The following is a 20107-nucleotide window of genomic DNA, read 5'->3' as shown; positions in this document are numbered from 1 at the left end:
TTAGTCTCCGCTTCAGGGATGTAGACCCCATGGTTGACCTTATGTTGAAATTCACTTTATAGCCTCAATCACAACTCTGTCATGCCTCACTGTTCACTTATGTGAGAGCTTTGGAAGGTAGGAGGAATTTTAAATATTCAATTATACAACAACTAGAGGCCCGATGCACAAAATTCATGCAAGAGCAGGCCTTCCTTCCTCCGGCTGCTGGCACCGGCTTCCCTCTGGCACCCAGGACCCGGGCTTCTCTCCAGCCGCAGGCAGGCATCCGGGACCTGGGCTTCCCTCCGGCCACAGGCAGGCACCCGGGACCCAGGCTTCCCTCGCAGCCCTGGCTTCACCTGGAAGGTGGTCCAGAAAGACGTCTGGTCTAATTAGCACATTACACTTTTTTTATTATTATAGATTTGCTCAGTATCTACTAAACACACACATTTACTGAATGTAGCAGGGATAAATAAAATATATATCATGGTCTCTAATCCTCAATCTATGTTGATTCAAAACTTATAAACAAAATTATGACAGTTTTCAAGTAAGGTTAAGACATGGGAAATAAAATTCAGGTTTTTTTTAGTCTTACACCTAAACTTTCTATAGTCTGTTTTTTAATGCCAGGCTGGGAGCCTGAAAATTACATTTCCTCTGCCTGCTGCGCTCCCATTATGTTCTAGCAATGTGAGGTACTCCTGGGAGATGAGCAGGCAGGAAGAAGAAAAAAGTGTATCTGGTTTATGCTTGGGGACTTGATGCAGGTGCTGGCATTTGTGGCAGGAGGTATTCCAGAGCTCTGGTGGCGGTATTGCCTCTTTGACAGTTCAGCACGTGCAGTGAAATAACATCCCAAAGCAGCTTCCTTTCCTTGGACTTAATATCCCTTTTTACGTTTTGTGGTTCCAACATTTATACTTCCCTTTTTTGTTCTTCTGTCCTAGTAACATCTTTGCAAACAATGCCCTATATTCAATTCCCTCTGAAATACCGAGCACAGTTTCTGTTTCCTGACTAGATTCTGACAGATACAGTAGATATAGCCAAGGTGAGCTCCAGGTTTCATTCTGGCTTAGCAACTAGATGAAGAATACTACCATTACTGAAGTAGACTGGAACATTACTAGGCTTGGATATGTTGAATTTGAGATGCCTAGGAGATAACACAGGTAAAGGTTTAATAGTTAGGCATTTAGGTATATTGCCCGGCAGCTCCAAGAAGAAGTGTGAATTGGAGAGATAATTCTGAGAGTCAGCAGCATCCAAATGTAGTGGAAGCCACAGGGGCAGGGGTAGATGAAATTGACCAGTGCAGGATTATATAATGAAAAAGGGCTAAAGACTAAGGCTTGAAAAAACTCATATACACAAGGTAGAAGACATAAGTTAGTAAATGAGACTTAAGAAGGAATGCTAGAAAAGTAGGAGAATGGACTATTAACAAAGTGAAGGAAAAAGGAATGACAGGTATAACTGATTCTGTCACAGATGCTGAGAGTTCTGGTACGATGAGATCTATAAACTCAGTATGACTATCATCCTCATTTAATAGAATTATATGGGAAAACTGTATTAATGAAAACTGAAAAGAAATATAGTCAAAAGAACACTGGAATGATAAACAAAAGACATACCTATTCCTAGCTCTGCCACTAACTGCTACACAGCCTGCAGTAAGGCTTTTCATTTTTCAATCTGAGAAATGAGAAGACTAGACTAGTAAGTAGCTTTATACTTTTGAGTAAAAGAATCCTTTTTATATATACAATCTTAATAGCATCTTTATTTTTAAAAATATATAGTTTTATTGATTTCAGAGAGGAAGGGAGAAGGAGGGCTAGAAACATCAATGATGAGAGAGAATCATTGATCAGCTGCCTCTTGCACACCCCTATTGGGGATTGAGCCCATAACCTCGGGCATGTGCTCTACAGGGTTCAATTCTGGAATTGAACTGTGACCTCCTGGTTCATAGGTCAACACTCAATCACTGAGCACACCGGCCGGCCTTAATAGCAACTCTAAACTACAGATTTCAGTAGAGCTGCTCTGGTTAAAGCAAGATAGATGTTCCATTTTCCTGCTTACTCTCCATTCTCTTTCCTTTCATTATTATAAAAATGTCAGGTGAAAGCAAAAATAAGTCTAATCCACTTACCTGTATCTTCCAAATTTTAGTGAGTTCATCTAAAGATAATTTACTGCCCAAGAGTTCAATAATTCCCTTTATACGATCACAGTACTGCGCTTGGTCTATGTTGCCTAAGAAAAGAAACAGAAGAGGGGCAGGCAGGTACAGTGAACACTGACTTTTGTAAATATGATTCTAGTAATTCAAAGCAATATAAACTTTCTATAAGATTATTCAAAGGCTAATGCAGTCAAAGCAACAATTTCATACCTTTTTTTATACAAAAATGTTACTTATAACTAGTGGCCCAGTGTATGAAATTCATGCACATTAAAAGGAAATTAATTAGAAGAAATATTTTAATATTGCTATTTGCCCTTTCTCTATAATAGAAGTGTCAGAGATGAAAGAAAATTAGTAAAATGTATATGAAAATCTCCCTCCTGTCAGAGTCTGGGGCGTGCCGCATTACCCAGAGTCAAGTCCCTGCCCACCCGTGTGTGCCTCGAAATCACTCGAGACCCAGACCTGGCCGGCCCCACCCTCGTCAAGCCCTGCAGGGCAGGGGGTGCAGCCTCAGGACCCCATCAAGCCCCGCCGGGTGGGGGTCATGGCCTCAGGTCCCCCGGCGCGAGGGCACGAGGGCGGTGATGACCATTTACATATTAGCTCTTTATTATATAAGATTATGTATGAGGTAATATTATTTTAAAAGCAACTTACCTTCCAGTGCAATTGACAGAACTGAGTTTTCAACTAGCCAATCTAACAATCTGTCTGTATCTATAGCATTCTTCACAGATTTGGATAAAGTGCTATCTTCTATTAGTTTGGTTACCTAAAAACAAACAACAAAACACACCAAGATTATTGTGACTGAAAGTAATGCAAACATGCATAATCAAAATCTTCATATATATATACATATATATATATCCTGTGACTTTTGTAGTGTTACAATATGGTCTGAGACAAGTAGCTAAAATATATCAAAGGTCAGTTATTAGACATTAACAGATTGCTTGTGATATCTTTTTTTTAAAGTATGGAGCCACTCTTATGGCTCAGACTTCCTGGGCCACTGCTGACTGACTATAAGCATCTAACCCAAATTTCAATCAAGGCATGTCCTCCAAATTCTATACTTGGGACTAAAGAGAAAGTACAAGTCCCTCCAAGGTGGTGGGAGCAAGGCAGGGCCATGATGGCTACCATATGAAGGATGTTACTCTGCCGGTAGAGGAACAACAAAGCCAACAAGCTCAGAAAAGCAGAGTTAAGACTTAGAAAGAGTCTTGGATGCGGTCAGGTCTTGAATTCTAATTGTTCTTGTTGCCCACATGTCTTCTTGCTTCTTACATGGTTTGGCTAGTCAATTCTTCATTCATATGAAACAGCCCAGCCTTCTTCCATTAAATTTCTCTGTGGCCTAGGACAGCAGTCGCCAACCTTTCGGACCTCATGGACCACCAGTGGCCCGCGGGACCACTGGTTTGCAACTGCTGGCCTAGGATGATTTAAGATGAGCTTATTTCACTTGCAGCTAAGAATCTTAGTTAATACAAAACTGAAGGAAAAAGATTGGAATTATAGCTCAACTCTATTGGTTCCATCTGTCACTCACCAAAACCAAATATGTAAACACATATTTGAAATACTAGTATAATAAAGGAATTGTACCCTTAGGCTAAAAAATAAATCTCCAACTGTGTATGTTAAGAAATTATGTTCTAGGAAATACCACGAAAGCACCAAATATTTCAAACATTTCAGAGAACAAATTTTGAATATAATCTAAAAAAAGTCACATTATTAACATAATTAGAGGCCCGGTGCACGAATTCGTGCACCGGTGGGGTCCCTTGGCCTGGCCTGTGCCCTCTCACAATCTGGGACCCCTCGGGGGATGTTGGACTGCTGGTTTCGGCCTGATCCACGCAGGCCAGGCCAAAGGACCCCACCAGTGCATGGATGCACCAGGCCTCTAGTATGCATATAAGATCTTTGGTTAATCTCTTCCTTCCCTTCCTCCTCCCCACTTCCCTCTGAGATTCATCAGTCTGTTCCATGTTTTCCATGCTTGTGTGTTGAGCATCCACCCCCTGGTGGTCAGTGCACGTCATAGCTATCAGTCTAATGGTCTGCCAGTCGCTTAGGCTTTTATGTATATAGATTATAAACATATACAACATTTCACATATAATCACATCCCTTTTTTGTATGATTACAACAAATTATTCACTTCCCAACATTTTTTGCAGAACTTAAAATGTCTGTGCTTTAAGTCTTCTAGAAACAAATAAAAAACTTACTTCTTTGAGGGAATTCATTTTAGCACTAAAATGGGGTGATTTCAGCATGCGCAGTAGGATGTCTAATCGAAGGTCATCCACTACGGTCACCAGTTCTGGTTGGAAGCGCATGCAAAGTAACTTGATGGCAGACAAGAGCTCGGGGATACTAACCAATCTCTTTTATGAAAAACACATACACACACAAAAACAAAAAAGGAAACATAAAAACATTTTTATTCCAATTCTTACACACACAAGAAATACAGGACATTTTCAATAACAACGGTCTGTGCTATCTGATACTCCACATGGTCAATCAGCTACATTTTGCTTCTCAACATGGTGAGCAATGGAAAGGAAAGTGTCCAGTGAGAAATTCAAGGCAGACAAATAAATCATGTTAAGTTACATGTTAAATTGCTTTAAACAAATTTGGGTAAACTTTTAGTACTGAATTATTTTAAAGCTTCTTCAGTGCTATACAAATTACATTAAAATCAACATGTTAGTAAAATTCTGAATGATGTCACTGAGAACCCTGCATTTATTCTACTGACTGAGATAGCACCAACTACTTCTGCTTCAGAAGCAGCATTTTTCAATTAGAAAATGTAAAATTAATTTGATATGAGTTGTACAGAACCAGAATCCAAAGAACAATGGAGTGTGAACTGAGCCCCAAGTCCTGGCTCTGCTTCCATGGACCAATAGGCACTGGGGCCTACCTGCTGGATACAGCACTTACCTTGTCTTTGAGGTCCTTTTCCTCCACACTCCGCACATCCTGGATTGTAGTAAGGATGACCGGGTCTAGCATAGGCTACAGAAAAAAAAGTGCTACCTTAATAAAAAGTCCTAAATATGTCCTAAAATTAGAGAGGAGATACTTCTTCATTCACCTTTCACAAAGGAGACAGTGCAATTCTAGTAGCAGAGCTGACACTACCTTGCTAATACCATTCCAAGAAAACCTTTAACTGCGTTTATGCCTCAGCTTCTTTAATATCAGATGGGTGCAATCCCTGTAATTACGATCTTATAACAGTAACTGAAAGAGCAACCAAAGACATATGGACTTTTAAAAACTAAGCATGAGTATGTATTATTTTTGTAATAAATATTTTGCATTTGATTTTAAAAAATGAATATAAGCACAGACCACAAAAAATATGCTATTATATGCACTACTTTTGCTTGCCGATATAAATGAGGCCCATAGATGAGACTCACACAACACATTTCTCCAGAATGGTAGCATAATCAGACAATTAACTATAAACAGTATGTGAGAAGTAGTCAAATACTAGCTAGATCTAAATGATCACTTCCATCTAAGTAAAATAATTTTTAAAACTTATCTGGTGATGAAAGAAGATGAACAATATTTGGCTGTGAAAGCCAAGAAGACATTAGCAATGAATTAAAATGACATCAGGCAATTAACCAAATAGAATTTCTTCATTTATACTTAATGCTGATTGTACAGTGAGGACTGAGGGCTATTAGGGTAAAAGGCAAGTCACACTACTCTTGTCAGCATGTGCCAGCCCTGCTTCGCACTGCAGCTCTGTGAGATAGGCATGATTATCATCACCGTTTTACAGATAAGGAAGCCAAGGCACAAAAGTTACATAAGTCTTGCAAAGTCGCACAAGTAACAATGGTAGAGACAACTATTAATTTATGGCAAGTAACATGGTATGACTATGGCATGAATTTAAGGTTGGGTAGTTTAATATAATAAAATAAAGATGACGTTAAATACGCTTTGGTTGGAAAGTCATATACTTCTTTTACTCTTTTTCAAGTAATTCTATGCTTGTATATAAAACCTGAAATTTCTAAAGAACTTAGTATTAACTAGCAGCTGGAATATTTATGCTAAATCTCTTTCCATGGAGCATTGCATGCATTTAAAAATCCAATCCTGGCCTTTTTACTAAAAAAGCCAATTATGTTTTGTAAAATTATTAAATATTCAAATCACTTTGCCTCTTTGTGTCTTAGTGTTTCAGCTACAAAACTAATTACATTTACATGCTTAATAAATTGAAAGATACTAGATGTTTATCAAGAGCTTAATATTCAGAATGAAGAAATACATGTCACTTGAAATATATTTCATTTGAAAATCTTGCAGTATTACTTTGACATCTAAAGAAGGCAGTAACACTGGAAATAGCAGAAATTTCCAGAACCTACTAAAAAAAATCATAGCTCCCTTTTTAAAATACCCTAAGTAAATCATGTTTTAGAAAGAAGAAATTATGGATACAAAACACTGCCCCCAAAGGACACTGCGCTTTTAAAATCATTTACAGTGATTTTAAAAAATCTCTAAAAGTTACCAGTTTCACACACTTATTTATAAAGAAAATAATAAATGGAGGTATTTCAGTGTGATATTTTATTCAGTAAAACTTGTTAACTGAAATGGAAAGGAAACAAAGAGTATAATAGGCCTTAAGCACTACAAACCTGAACACTCACAGCTTTGAATATTCTATGACCTGTTGACTTACAACATGCAGAGGCAGGAAATCAGACAAGATGTGCTATCAAGCTGTTATTCAGTAGTGAGAGACTCAGCTAGTAAGTTAGTCTAGAGGGTTGTTCAACCCTCTAAGGCAATAAACATGCCTTAGATAAGCTTAATATAAAACATTGATCTAATTTAATACATAAGGGTACTGAACCTTAAAAATCCTGTGAAGGGAGTGGGATTTATGCAGCCTTTTTATAGACAAGGAAATGAAGAAAAATATATGCTATTATATATAAACTAGAGGCCCGGTGCATGAAAATTCATGCACTGGAGGGGAGGTCCCTCAGCCCGGCCTGCCCCCTCTCACAGTCTGGGAGCCCTCAGGGGCGGGAGGCGACCTGGCGATCAGGGGAAGGCGACGCCACCATCACACCTCTGCTGCTGCCACTGCCAGCAGCGCAAGCCTCGGCCGGCCCTGGTTACCTGAGCCTCGGGCCAGCCCTGGGCGGCTGGGCAGCCGCCATCTGAGGCTTGCCTGCACCTCAGCCGACCCTGCTTGCCTGAGCCTCAGTCAGTGGGGAGTGCAGGAGGACCCTAGGCCCCTGATGGGGCTGAGGGGACTCTGGCAGCAGGCGCACGGAGCAGCCGGCCCTGACTCCACTGTGGGCACTGCCATCTTGTGATGGTGTGATGGTCAATTTGCATATTGCCTCTTTATTATATAGGATTATATTTATAAAATGATAAATTAAAAAGGAAAGTAATCTCAAATGTTAGAGGTCTCCTAGACCTTAAATTATTAATCATTTTAAAATTTTCTCATGCTAATATTTCCACTAGAAGTTACTCTGGATAAGGTTCAATATTGGACAAACCTGATAAAAAGATAATTACTGTTTGTATGTCTTAGATCAACTTCTGAAGTAAATGTAAATGGCCCAATCTTACCTGAACCACTGAGGAGTTGAGGTACTCTGCACACACCCCTAAGGGCTGCACCAATGCTGAGACTGCCTGAAAAATGACAGTGAAGGTTAGAAATAAATGTAAGTGGGGGTTTTTCCTTCAACATTAAATAAATTCCTTTCACTATGTCAGAGAAAATTTTAAATAGAAGTTTTATCAAGTCACAAATGAATAACTAGACAAACTAAACTCTCGGGTAGAAAGAATTGATATAAAGATGTCAATCCATTTAAATTCCTATAAAAAGTTAATGTAATTTGAATAATAGCATGCCAATAAAACTTTTTTGGAGGACTAGCTGAAATGATTCTGAAGTTCATGTTATACAATACTGAAAATTTTTATTTGAAAACAAAGGGGAGAACGTTTGAGGAAGGAGTGAAATGTGCCATTAACAAAAAAATATTTAAGACTTCCATGAAGAACACTATAAAAGTTTACTGAAATATATACAAGCAAGCCCAAATAAATGAGGATTACTATGTTCTTAAATGAAAAGGACTAGTACAGTAAAAATATAAATTCTCTACACACTTTCTATAAATTTAACACAATCTCAATGGGATTTTCTGTAAGAGAACCTAATATGTTGATTATATTCAGAAGAAATATGAGAATGATAAATAAAACTGTAAAGTATAAAATGAAATGAGTGTTTTTATAACCCTGAGATGGGAAGAACATTCCCCAAGCAAGTTATGAATCTTTTAAGCCATTAAGAAAAATAATGACTACATAAAACTTTGAAGCTTCTGTATAGCCAGCAATAAAAATGTAAAGAGAAGCAAAAGACCGGAAGAAAAAAATCTACAAACACACAAAATAAACATGCCTTAGATAAGCTTAATATAAAAAGAATTCCTGAAATTTATCAAAACAAAAGACCAAGAGACATACATAATTGGGTCAAGTTAAAGAAGAAATAGAAACAGCCAATAATTGTATGATGAAATGCTCTAAGTCACAGAAAATTGGAATATTACAAATTAAATAATATCACTTTCTATCCATCATATTGAAAAATTAAAAATTAAAAACTATCAGCAATAATAAGAGGATTAGGAAATGACTTTGCGGAGAAGAGATTTAGCACTATCAATTATAATTTTAAGATGTATATAGTCTCTAATGCAGTAATCCTGTTTTCCAGCAATCTATCCTTCAAAAATGGTTGCATATACATATAAAGACAAATTTACATGGAACATTCTTCACAATAGCAAAAACTCAGAAATAATCCAATGCTCATTAATAGATGACTGCATCTTGGTACAACTTTTGTAGGAATACACTGGAGCCATTAAAAACACTTACAGTACTGACCTGGAAAGATGTCCATAATATAATGTTAAATGAAAAAGTGCTACTAGGCATAGCTTGATTATAATTTAGTCTTAAAGAGAGAAAGAACATGTACAGATATATTTTATGTAAGTTTAGAAAAAACTCAGAAAGGCTAAGCCTAAAATGGTAACCATTTTCTAGGAGATACGTAATTCATGTGGTGAGAAAAGGCAACTTTCACTTCTTATTCTGAACAGATATTAATTTTAACTGATGAACTGTGAATGGTCTCCCTCCCCCAGTATTTTTCTAATTCAAAATATTTAATGTGAGTGTAAACGTTAATGTAAAATGAATCATTAAATTGTACTCCATTTATCATATGGCCTAAATTTATTCTGGGACATAATCACCTTCTTAACTGGTCAAAAATCAGTATTGTGAAATTTTCATCATACTTTTTAAGAGTCTCAATTTTGGAATCTCTTTCTCCTAGACCTGAATTTTATCACCCCTCAATACAACCTAAACAATATAATTCTACATCAACTGCAACACATAACACAATTGCTCTAAAGAATGGTATGGACTGAGGAAAAAATCTTGGAAGTATCTTTAACCTCAAGACATTTGAAAATAATGACAATAAGCTCAGATACCTATATATCTATCTTTAACCAATTTTCATCTAAGTAGGGTAGAAATTTTGGCTGCTCTGTATTTTTTTTTTTTTAATCCTCACCCAAGAGCATGCTTTTATTGATTTTAGGGAAAGAAAAAGGGGAAGGGAGAGGAAGAGAGAGAGAGAAACATTGGCTGCCTCCTGCACATGCCCCTATTGGGGATGGAACCCACAACCTGGATATGTGTCCTGACCGGGAATCAAACCTGAGACCTTTCAGTGTACAGGACAAAGCTCCAACCAATTGAGCCATGCCAACCAGGGCTGTATTAACCTTTTTTAAAAAAATGAAGTTAAATTTCTGTTATCAGCTGAATAAAACCCTGTATCTGAATAGGTTTCTGTTTTATTTTGCTTTTTAAAATCACTATTATTATCTTCTTGGTCAACAGTCATTTCTAACATACTTTATTCAATGGGGATAAAACAACAGCCCAACAACCTAGCTAATGTTCAGGGAAGGTGAAAGAGGCGCCCTGATCGGGTCAGTGGAAGTATTTATGATCTGGCAAACATCTGATCTTTAAGGACAAACAGTGGGTGGCAAGAAAGGGTCAGTCTATTATCAACCATAACATCAGTCTTTGTCCTTGACTGTTATGTCCCTCGTGCAAAGATTAGTCATGGTCCCACAGAAATAACTGTTACTCTAAACACAACTTGCATCACTTAGGCATATAATTTTACCATATCATTTTCTGCTCTGATCTATTTACAGTAGCTAGCACAGTGTCTTATACATGGCAAGTACATAAGTTTGTTTGTTTTTTAATCCTCATCTGAGGATATTTTTTCCATTAATTTCCAGAGAGAGTGGAAGGGAGGGGAGAGGAGAGAGAGAGGAAGGAAAACATCGATGTGAGAGAGAGACATCAATTAGATGCCCCCACACAAACCCCTACAGGGGTAGGGAACCCATAACCAAGGTATGTGCCCTTGACTAGGAATCGAATCCGTAACCCTCTAACCACTGAGCCAAACTGGCCAGGACTACATAAGTTGTTTTTAATTGAATGACTAATTACCTAGAGAACAGAATAAAGTGCTCTCAGTTACAAACAGGTCAGCAGTCTGCACAAAATTAAAGATTAAATTATTTCCCTAACCACAAGGTTAAATTTTTTTGAGCAAATGAAGTTGACATGAAAAGATAATGGTGTTGCACCTGAGGGATGATTCTCAGCTCCTGTTACGGCCCTCTGTTATCTATTAATCTCTCTAACATCAAAAAGCTTACTATACAACCTTAAAGTATTTTATTTGTGCCTGGTTCTATGAAATAAATTGATTTAACTGAGGCATAAAATTGTTATGTACACAAACACTTGCCACATATACCAAAGGTCCTTAAATAACAAGATAATTTCACGTAGCCATCACAAATTATGAGAAAAATACCATATGCAAAGGGAAATTAATGAAATAATAACACCCTATATTGAAATTTGGTTGTTATGAATAAGAGTAAGCATTTCTACGGTTATCAGAACCATGGAAGCTGGCTCTGTAAAAATTATATTATACTGAAACATTTAATTTATGTGTCCAGGTCATGTCCCTTGGTTACATACAACACAAATATAAAGTGAACTTCCATATCAGGCACATATAGTGGCTTAACTTACCCCAAGTTCTATATCTTCTGAACGGAGCTTAGCTTGGATTGCTGCAAATCCACCCAATTCTCCAAACTGAAAAAAAGGTACAAGTTCATTTTAAAATGCCACACATTAATTTTTTTTAAGTGTTTGATTCCGCAAATTTCAGAGAATAAACAGATAATCCCATCATCCTAATATTCTCTGAGTGAAGAAAATCAAATTTTAATTTATGATGACCTAAAATCCTAGTGCCAGGGCTGAAGGCAATAGGAGGAACAGTCATCACACATTAATATTTTAAGCAAGGAATTAAGGCTAATCTTCTACTCTGTTAATGCACTCTATATGACTGCTCGAGAGCCATCACAGAGAACTCTAGTGCTCCTGTGACACACTCACTGCAGGAGGCGTGCCGAGCCCTAAGGCTGGTGTCCATCTGGATAAACATCATGCATAAAAAAGAGGAAGGGACTACAAAATCTGTCTCCCTAGGAAAATACTCTGTTTATTCTCTCTAGTTGTCATCTACTTAATATACTAAATTCTAGGAAATTTCATCAGAACATGAAAAATAAGTCATTAATAAAAGTTGTATACCTTGTTTACCAAATCCACAACCCATCCATGAGGTTCCTATGAGAAAAGAAAATAGAAATTGAGATGGCAAAAAAAAAACTTATATTTCTTTTATTCTAAAAAATACTGGATAAAAAAGAATTAAAATCTGAAAAATATTTTGGAAGGTTTTCCCAAATGTTTCTTAATGCAAATCTCTGACATAACTATATATAATTTTAGGAGTCTCTAAGTCTGTATTATAATTGTACTTATTGTTTGTTATATAGTAATTTTTTGTTTCCATATTTCTTCCACTATGCTTTACATTATGAATCATGTCTTACTACTCTTTATATTAAGAAAAATGGCCTTTTAATTTATATCTCCAAAACGTAGAATAATGTCAGACACACAGTATATGGTCAATAAATGACTGAACATTTACTTACTTAACCTCTACTTCTGATAAAGAACCTCTATTCTGCTAAAGCAATGCACAAGTTTTTTATCTACTAAATTGACTTCTTTCAACTGTTTCTTAACAACCAGTTGTTTGATCAAGGGATTGTTTAAATTATGTCCTCCTTGTGGATATAATGCTATTCACACATTGTAGGACTTGAAAGATATAAAGATACTGGTTCTGTACTTGAAAACAAAACTGTTAATACTTATGGAGTTTAAAAGCAAATTATACATGGAACTACTAAATTATTTTTTCTAGGTATAACTAGTCAATTCAAATGATTTCCAATAAGGAACTGGGACAGCCATGAAACTGGGGTTCTGACAATTCAGTAAACAGGGCACTGATGTTAAGCAGTCATTTCTCATTTCACTAAACATCACTTCAAGTCCATACAATTCTTCATGATGTTACTTAACATCTATGGAAAAATATAGAATATCTAAAAAAAAAAAAAAAGGTCAGCAATTTTATGACTTATATGGAATATTTGTCATTTTTCATAGACTGTTTTAACTCTTCTGTGTAAACTGTTATTCTTACAGTACAGAAAACCTTTTTTCCATACATTTCTCAGTAAAAGATTAAACAAAATTATGTTTACCTTTTGGAAAGTAGATACGGGTGAGATAGCAAACATATTTCCCTCTCCGAACACTTCTGCCCAATTCCTTTGAGACACTTTCATTCTGTTTTTAAAATGGTATTCATTATCAGGATTGAAAGCCTAGATTCAAAGAGAACACAGAAACATTATTATTTCTATAGCAACACATATTAGCATCAGAAAATATAAAAATACACCCTTGGACTCCTTTATTAATGGAGTCTTACAAGTATCCTCACAAAGCATACTCTTTAGCTGATGCAAAGGAGCAAATGACTAAAGTAGTGCTCTCCTGTCCTGTTCAGCATTTGCTGTGAGGGAAGAGAAGGAGGTAACAGTCTGATTCAAGCAAGGGGATACCAATGTTCCAGATATCCTAGGGCTGCCACAGGCAGAGCTGGGCAGAAAGGCAGTGAAGACAGAAGTTAGGAGGGAAAACATGAGCATTCCTTCTTCATGCACTACTATTGCTAGTCAGGGAAAAAGGCCAGAAAGCAAAATACACAAACACCTATGTGAAAGTATTAATGCCATAAATAACAAGGGAGACATAAGGGAAAGATATTTAATCATTCTAAGAACTGAAAAAACTACTAAAATTAAAAACGAATTTATTTAAACGTGAAAACAGAATGGTTGCTCTGCTTTCAAAATAAAAAGGATCCTAACAGTTAAGTTAATATCTTTAATGATAATATTATCACTCATTAAGTACAAGTCAGAGGATAGTAAGTATGTTAAACAAAATATAAAACAAAGCACTTCATATTTTGGAGATACTATACCATTGTGAGCACACCCAGGAGACCAATGGGAATTGGATCTTGTTTTATTCTCTCTGCAACCAGTTCTATTAAGAGCATCAACATGTTGTAGATTCCTTCATGAATTTCAGTACCCCACTTGTGAACAGCACTTGACGTTAGGAGCTACAAAAACATGAAGGACAATTTAGAATCTAATTTGAAAAGGAAAAAAGTCAATAGTTTATTAGTTCAGTCTCAAATAATCAAGAAATTATTACCGTAATACTTTTTATGCAGATGACTTGCTTTAAAAGACCCATAGCTGTACTAAAGTTTTTTAATCCACTCATCTGCTGGGAAGGCAGGGGAGGTTGGGGGGAGGGGGAGAGATCAACCCAAAGGACTTGTACACATGCATATAAACATAATCAATGAACACAGACACCAGGGGGGTGAGGGCATTGGCAGCGGGGAGGAGGGGTGGTGGTGAAGGGGGGGATAGGGACACATATGTAATATCTTAATCAATAAAGAAAATTTTTTTAAATTAAAATTAAATTTAAAAAGACCCATAGCTGTAGTCCATCTGCTCATTCATGCATTTCACAGTCAACACTGAGTTTTATTTTTGAACTTTAATTCCCTTACATTAAAGAAGTTAATTAAAAAATTTTTAATTTGCTCCTGTACTTTTCAGTATTTCTAGGGAAGGTTAAATGGTTTAGAGCAACTAAATCAACTCCTGATACTGTGTTTTCTAGCTGTGTAGCCTTGGACAAATGTATCAAAGTTTTCAAAGGCTCAGTTAGTTCTCTCATCTCTAAAGAGACAAAGTTCCTACCAACTTTACACAGATGTTATGATTATCAAAAGATGTAACAAATGTGAAACTATTTTACAAATTGTGAGATATTATTATTAATTTAGCTTGGAGATAACCATTAACCAGTATTCCTGGAATCTAAGAAATGAATTCCATCGATTCTAACGTACACATTTTTTTAATGATTGTTTATATCTCAGAAACAGGACTGCATCTTCCCACCTGCTGACCAGATTACAACAGGATTCTGAATGTGAAAAAATATTTAGAAATACCTTACCAGTTTATTTTGCTTGCATTTCTCTTTTTGGTTTGTATAAAAGTAATATTCAACTTTTTAAAATGTTTAAGTAAATCAAAATAGCTCTAAGTGATAAGGCACTGCAATATTGTTTACTTTGTAGCTATTTTTCTTAAATATAAGCATAAAATATAAGCCAATGGTACTTCTTATACTCAGCATCTTACATTTGTTAAAAAGAGGGAACAGGCACATAGATGAATCTAAAATCATCATTACTGAATTTCCCCAATCCTCAGTATTCTATTCCTTGAGGAAGCCTAATTCAGAAACAATGGCTAAAACAGGGAATGAGAACTCAAAGGATTTCGCTTATTAAAATAATGGTAAATTGATACAGTGATTTCATCTTTGCATAAGATTTTCCTTCAGAGAGAAAATACAGTGCAATAAAAATTTAATTGTGGCCACATTAAGAAGCTCTTAACAAGAGCAGCCTAAGAGAGCTCAAACTTCTTTAGCTGCAGAGGAAAACCTCAGTTCCAGATTTTTCATATTCCAATTAGTTGCACTATTTGCTTAAATGAGCAATAAACATAAGACTGATTTTTATATAAACCAAGGAGTGTTTTCTTGCTTGCCTATATATTCTTCTTATATTTAAAAGTTAAAGCAGCAGAGATTAACATTTAAGAAGCTTCACGGTGACAATAACAAAAAAAGTAGGTGCATTAAGCACTATTCCCTCTGTTGCCATCTCATTTATTCAGTTTTTAATTGGAAAATGAAGTTCTGTCTTCCAGAAGAGATGCAGAAGAACAGGCAGCACCCGGTGGGGAAGATGCATACCTGTGCACTATGGCCACACCTAGATTTTTTTCCCATGCCTCAATATACTAGTAAAGAATCCAGGCTGGCCTGAGGAGTAAGGTGAAGAAAGCAGAAACGACAACCAAGCTCCTTTTGTGCATCTCATTCATACAAGTGCTTAATAACTTATACCCTTCTGAAAATTTTGAGGCAGCTTGTAAGAAAAACCTAGAGAAGGGGGTAGAAGGAGAGTCACCATACCAGAAAACACAGCTAAGGAAACCAAGACCAATTATATAAAACACTACTGAGTTTTCCGGCAGCCAAGTCTAAAGGCACACAGAACTCTGTAGCTCTTCCGATTTAATAAAAGAAAGCATGCCTTATTGATGGGAGGAGAATCTTTTTTAAAGTTCTCAACACTAAAGGAATTTAACAGGCATTTTTACCATAAACAACCATGAACAATACAATGCAGGGTGCCCTTGTGCTCAGTTTTACAGAAAAAACCCCAAACAACCCCTTGATCATTTGTTATACTATTACCAACAGCTGAGGGCATAATATAAAACAGTCCTCTGAAGCGTCTCTGTATAGAATTAGAGTATTATATTCCAGAAATGCAACTTGCTAATGAATTGACAGGGCTCTCTGAATCTGGAGATCATCGGCCTAAAGGTCCTTTCCTTAAGCTAATAAATCCTTTCCATGACTGAAGAAACTTGCATTTTCTCTCTCTGTAAATGTATGCATATATTATACTAGAGGCCCGATGCACGAAATTTGTGCAAGGGGCTCGGCCCTCACAGCCCCAGCTTCGTCCAGAAGGTCATCCGGCTGTCTGGTCTAATTAGCATATTACGCTTTTATTATTATAGATGTCTCACAGTTTGCTACATTACTACTCTGATTCTTACCAGAATTCTTAAAAACTTAAAATAATTTTAAATTATAAATTGGTCGATGAATTCATCCAAAATGAAGATAAATTCTCATTCCAAATAATCCCTAACCAAATGACAATTTTAAAGATTTCTTCTCTTTTTCAAAGACGAAGTTATTTTTTGTTCCTATAATTAATTTTGTTATTTTTTAAGTCGTGAATCAAAGGAGATTCTATCTGTCAAGATGCAAATGAGAATAATAGTTTGCAAATGAACAGCTTGTTTTACTGGGTTTTAAGATACTTTACTCATCTGTAGTTATAGTGACTTACTTGCATGGGACAAAAATGGTTGTCAAAACCCAGAAGTACAAGACCAGAGACTCATTTATTCTTTTTTAAAAATATATATTTTTATTGATTTCAGAGAGGAAGGGAGAGGGAGAGAGATAGAAAAATGAATGATGAGAATCATTGATCCGCTGCCTCCTGCACGCCCCCCACTGGGGATCGAGCCCACAACCCAGGCATGTGCCCTTGACCAGAATCAAACCCGGGACCCTTCAGTCCGCAGGCCAACGCTCTATTCACTGAGCCAAACAGCTAGGGCTCATTTATTCTTTCAACAAAGATTTACTAAATCCTTTCTTTGAGCTCAGCACTGGCTGCACGCTGGGGAAAACAACAGTGTCTATGACATTGCCCCGGTTCTTGTGGGAATTCAGGACTCATCCTGAAAAGGGAATCTTCCTTCCTTGAGTCAGAAAAACAAGTCCTGTGGTCTCCTATTATCACTCTATCCCAACACAGATGCGGTCATCCACATGTCACTTTGCCAGCAAGAATACTCAATCCAGTCAAACTTTCTGTAGTTTAAAACATCTGCTTCTACCTCAGTAAAATAAGTATTAAATGGCTTGTATTCTGATAAATATTATCTTCCTAAGTGCCACAATCCTTAGTTTAGTAAGATGTCTAATATCCTAGTATAAAATTTTAACCTTAACAATTAAATAGAACTGTTAGTCAACCAAAAGACATGTGCAAACAATTAAATACAAAAGAAGCAAATCATTTATAAGCCCCAAATTTACAGCTACTTTTTTCATATTAGAGGATTCCTCAGTTGAACAAGATTCATAAACTGGTTTCACACATAAAAAACTAAATCAAAAAGCCTGTTCACCTTCAACCCCAGCAGAAAAGAAATCAGCAGAGCACATATTTCTTACCTTTTTAAATGCTTCAGGCATACACCTATCCATAAATCTTTTACAATTCTCATCAGACTCGGAAAGACCTTAGTAAAATAAATGAAAAAATATGCCTTAGATTTTTAAGTAGTTTGCAGAGACCATATGTATCATTCCAAATTCATACATCTGGAACTATTTATGATAGAAACCTTGATTCTTAAGGGATTATTAAAAGCAGAATATATACATTCTGATGAAGGAACAGGCTGAGAAACAATCACAGTATTAATTTATTTATTAGTAGCACAATGTATTTATTATCACTTATTATTAATATACATTTTTTAAATAGTATAATAAATAAATATTAATTAGAACTGAAATGGTTGAACTTATGTTTCCATGTCAGAGTAACTTCAAATGACCCGATTAAATAACTAATAAAACACCAACACTAACTACTTACCATTACTTTCCTAAACAGCTCTATAAAATACAAATATTCTCAATAAATGCCAAAAATCACTCTTCTTCCCTAAAACAAACTGATGAGTTCTGTGTAACAAAATGCACAGAATGGTGCCTGGCACACAGTACGTGATAAAAACTTGCTAAGTGAATGCCTACGGAACACATTTTCTTTTTTCAGAACCACTGCCTAGCACAGTATCTACATCCTTATAGGCACTTAATAAATGTTGCTGCTGAAAAGCCAGTAATAAACGTACCAGAAAACTGCCCATTAGGATTAAATCTAATCCTAGGGAAAACATTTCCTACCTGCTAATCCTACTAATGTGCCTCATATTTAATCATGGTGGTAAACTATGCACACTTTTAATGAGGGGGGAAAAACACACACAAAATAGTGGCCCAATTCTTACTTTACAATTGAATTCAATATGAAAAAGAAATTATTTTCTCTTTAAAACATACTATAGAAGCTTCCTTATATTGACACCCATTTTTCCAACTTAGTGATATTTTATTACTCTATTAGTTTAATATTTGTAAAGCACTTAAGACAGTGCCAAACACTTAAGCACAGAATGTCTGTTAAATAAATATTACCTTCTCTTAAAAAAATAAAAAGCCAATGAATTGGGACTTTTAAAGTGCACCAAGCTTCTGTGGAACGTTAATTTCAATTTATAAGCTTTTTCAATTATATTTTAAAGAATCTTACACTCTATTGGAGCTCAATGAAAACAGTTGATTTAATTCAAAGCTTTTATTCCACAGGGATAAGCAAAGAATAGAGTAAATGTTCTAAGATTATACAGATAGGCGATGACAAGAACTAAATTCAAAATCAGGTCTCTTATTAAATAAAAAATAAAAAATCTGCTCATGTGTTCTGAGTCTGTAAACTTACCAAGTCTTGCAAGGTAGGTAGACGCCAACAAGCATTTGCCTAGTGATTCTTCTCGCTTGTAAGGGATGGACCAATGATCAGTCAAAACACGGCTTTCCAGTTCATATAAGTTTGTTGTAGGGAATTCAATTCCTTCCCCTGAGCAATTTCCATTTTCATCATTCTTCTGACAAATAGGGATTATGGTAAAGAACAAACAAAACAGTGACTACTTTGAATTTTTTTTATTTAACACTGAGCAGATGCCTAATCAATAGAAGCTAATAAGTAATACCAATAGTGTGGATTCCACATTTCTTTCTCATAATTTGGATTTAATGATAGAGTTCAGTGGTGACTGTAACAGCCATCGTGGGAGAGGATAGAAACCCTATTGGTGTAGTGTCAGGAGTGAGTCAGTGGTGAGGAATGGAAACAACAGGTATCTCTTTGGAGAAATTTATCAAAATCCACCAAGACTATGTCAAGTAGTCTCAACTTTTATTAGAGTGGCCTTCCTACTCCCTCAGAAGGCGAGCTCATCTCATTCTTCAAAGATGAACCTTCTCATTATAAAAGAGCAAACCTACAGCCATCCTATTCTCCCCGTTTTTGTTGTTTTGTTTTTCTTCACTGAAAGGATATATTTCTTCTGCCTGCTCCCTCTTCTTGATATGCTAGATCTGTTTCCCTCACCTCCCAGGACAGCACACTCCCGTTTTCCTCTGGTGGATCTGGCTGGTTCCATTTTATCTCCCCTTCTGGTACAACCTCCCCTTCCTGGCCATCAAGTATTGGAGTTTCTCAAACCTCAATGCTATTTCTCAAATCTCTGGCTCTTCTCATTGTACTCCAGAGAATGGCATCACATCTGTTTAGCAGGACAGTTAGAAATCAGGACTCATCCTCTTTTTTGTTGTTGAAAATTTCAAGATTTTTTAAATTGAACTTATTGGGGTGTCACTGGTTAATAAGACTATGTTTCAGGT

At 36.2% G+C, this 20107-nt stretch overlaps 1 protein-coding gene and 1 non-coding gene across 2 annotated transcripts in view; both read right to left on the bottom strand.

The window, feature by feature from the left end:
* Positions 1–20107, bottom strand: part of USP24 (ubiquitin specific peptidase 24) — a 137176-nt gene that overhangs the window by 79149 nt on the left and 37920 nt on the right. The window contains exons 2-12 of the mRNA XM_008139495.3: positions 19140–19305; positions 17801–17868; positions 13851–13994; positions 13063–13185; positions 12032–12067; positions 11459–11524; positions 7850–7915; positions 5162–5236; positions 4435–4593; positions 2846–2960; positions 2150–2253 (exon numbers count right to left, since the gene is read on the bottom strand). Of these exons, the coding sequence (XP_008137717.2) occupies positions 2150–2253; positions 2846–2960; positions 4435–4593; positions 5162–5236; positions 7850–7915; positions 11459–11524; positions 12032–12067; positions 13063–13185; positions 13851–13994; positions 17801–17868; positions 19140–19305 (1122 nt within the window). The remainder of the gene's footprint in view (positions 1–2149; positions 2254–2845; positions 2961–4434; positions 4594–5161; positions 5237–7849; positions 7916–11458; positions 11525–12031; positions 12068–13062; positions 13186–13850; positions 13995–17800; positions 17869–19139; positions 19306–20107) is intronic.
* Positions 11576–11719, bottom strand: LOC114230836 (small nucleolar RNA SNORA79). Its single transcript, XR_003616807.1, has one exon. It is a non-coding gene; the product is annotated as a small nucleolar RNA SNORA79 (small nucleolar RNA).

The sequence above is a fragment of the Eptesicus fuscus genome, chromosome 9 (assembly GCF_027574615.1).
Source record: "Eptesicus fuscus isolate TK198812 chromosome 9, DD_ASM_mEF_20220401, whole genome shotgun sequence".
NCBI classification, from domain to species: Eukaryota; Metazoa; Chordata; class Mammalia; order Chiroptera; family Vespertilionidae; genus Eptesicus; species Eptesicus fuscus.
The sequence above is the reverse complement of the archived record's forward strand: the minus strand, read 5'-3'. Positions and strand labels throughout refer to the sequence as shown.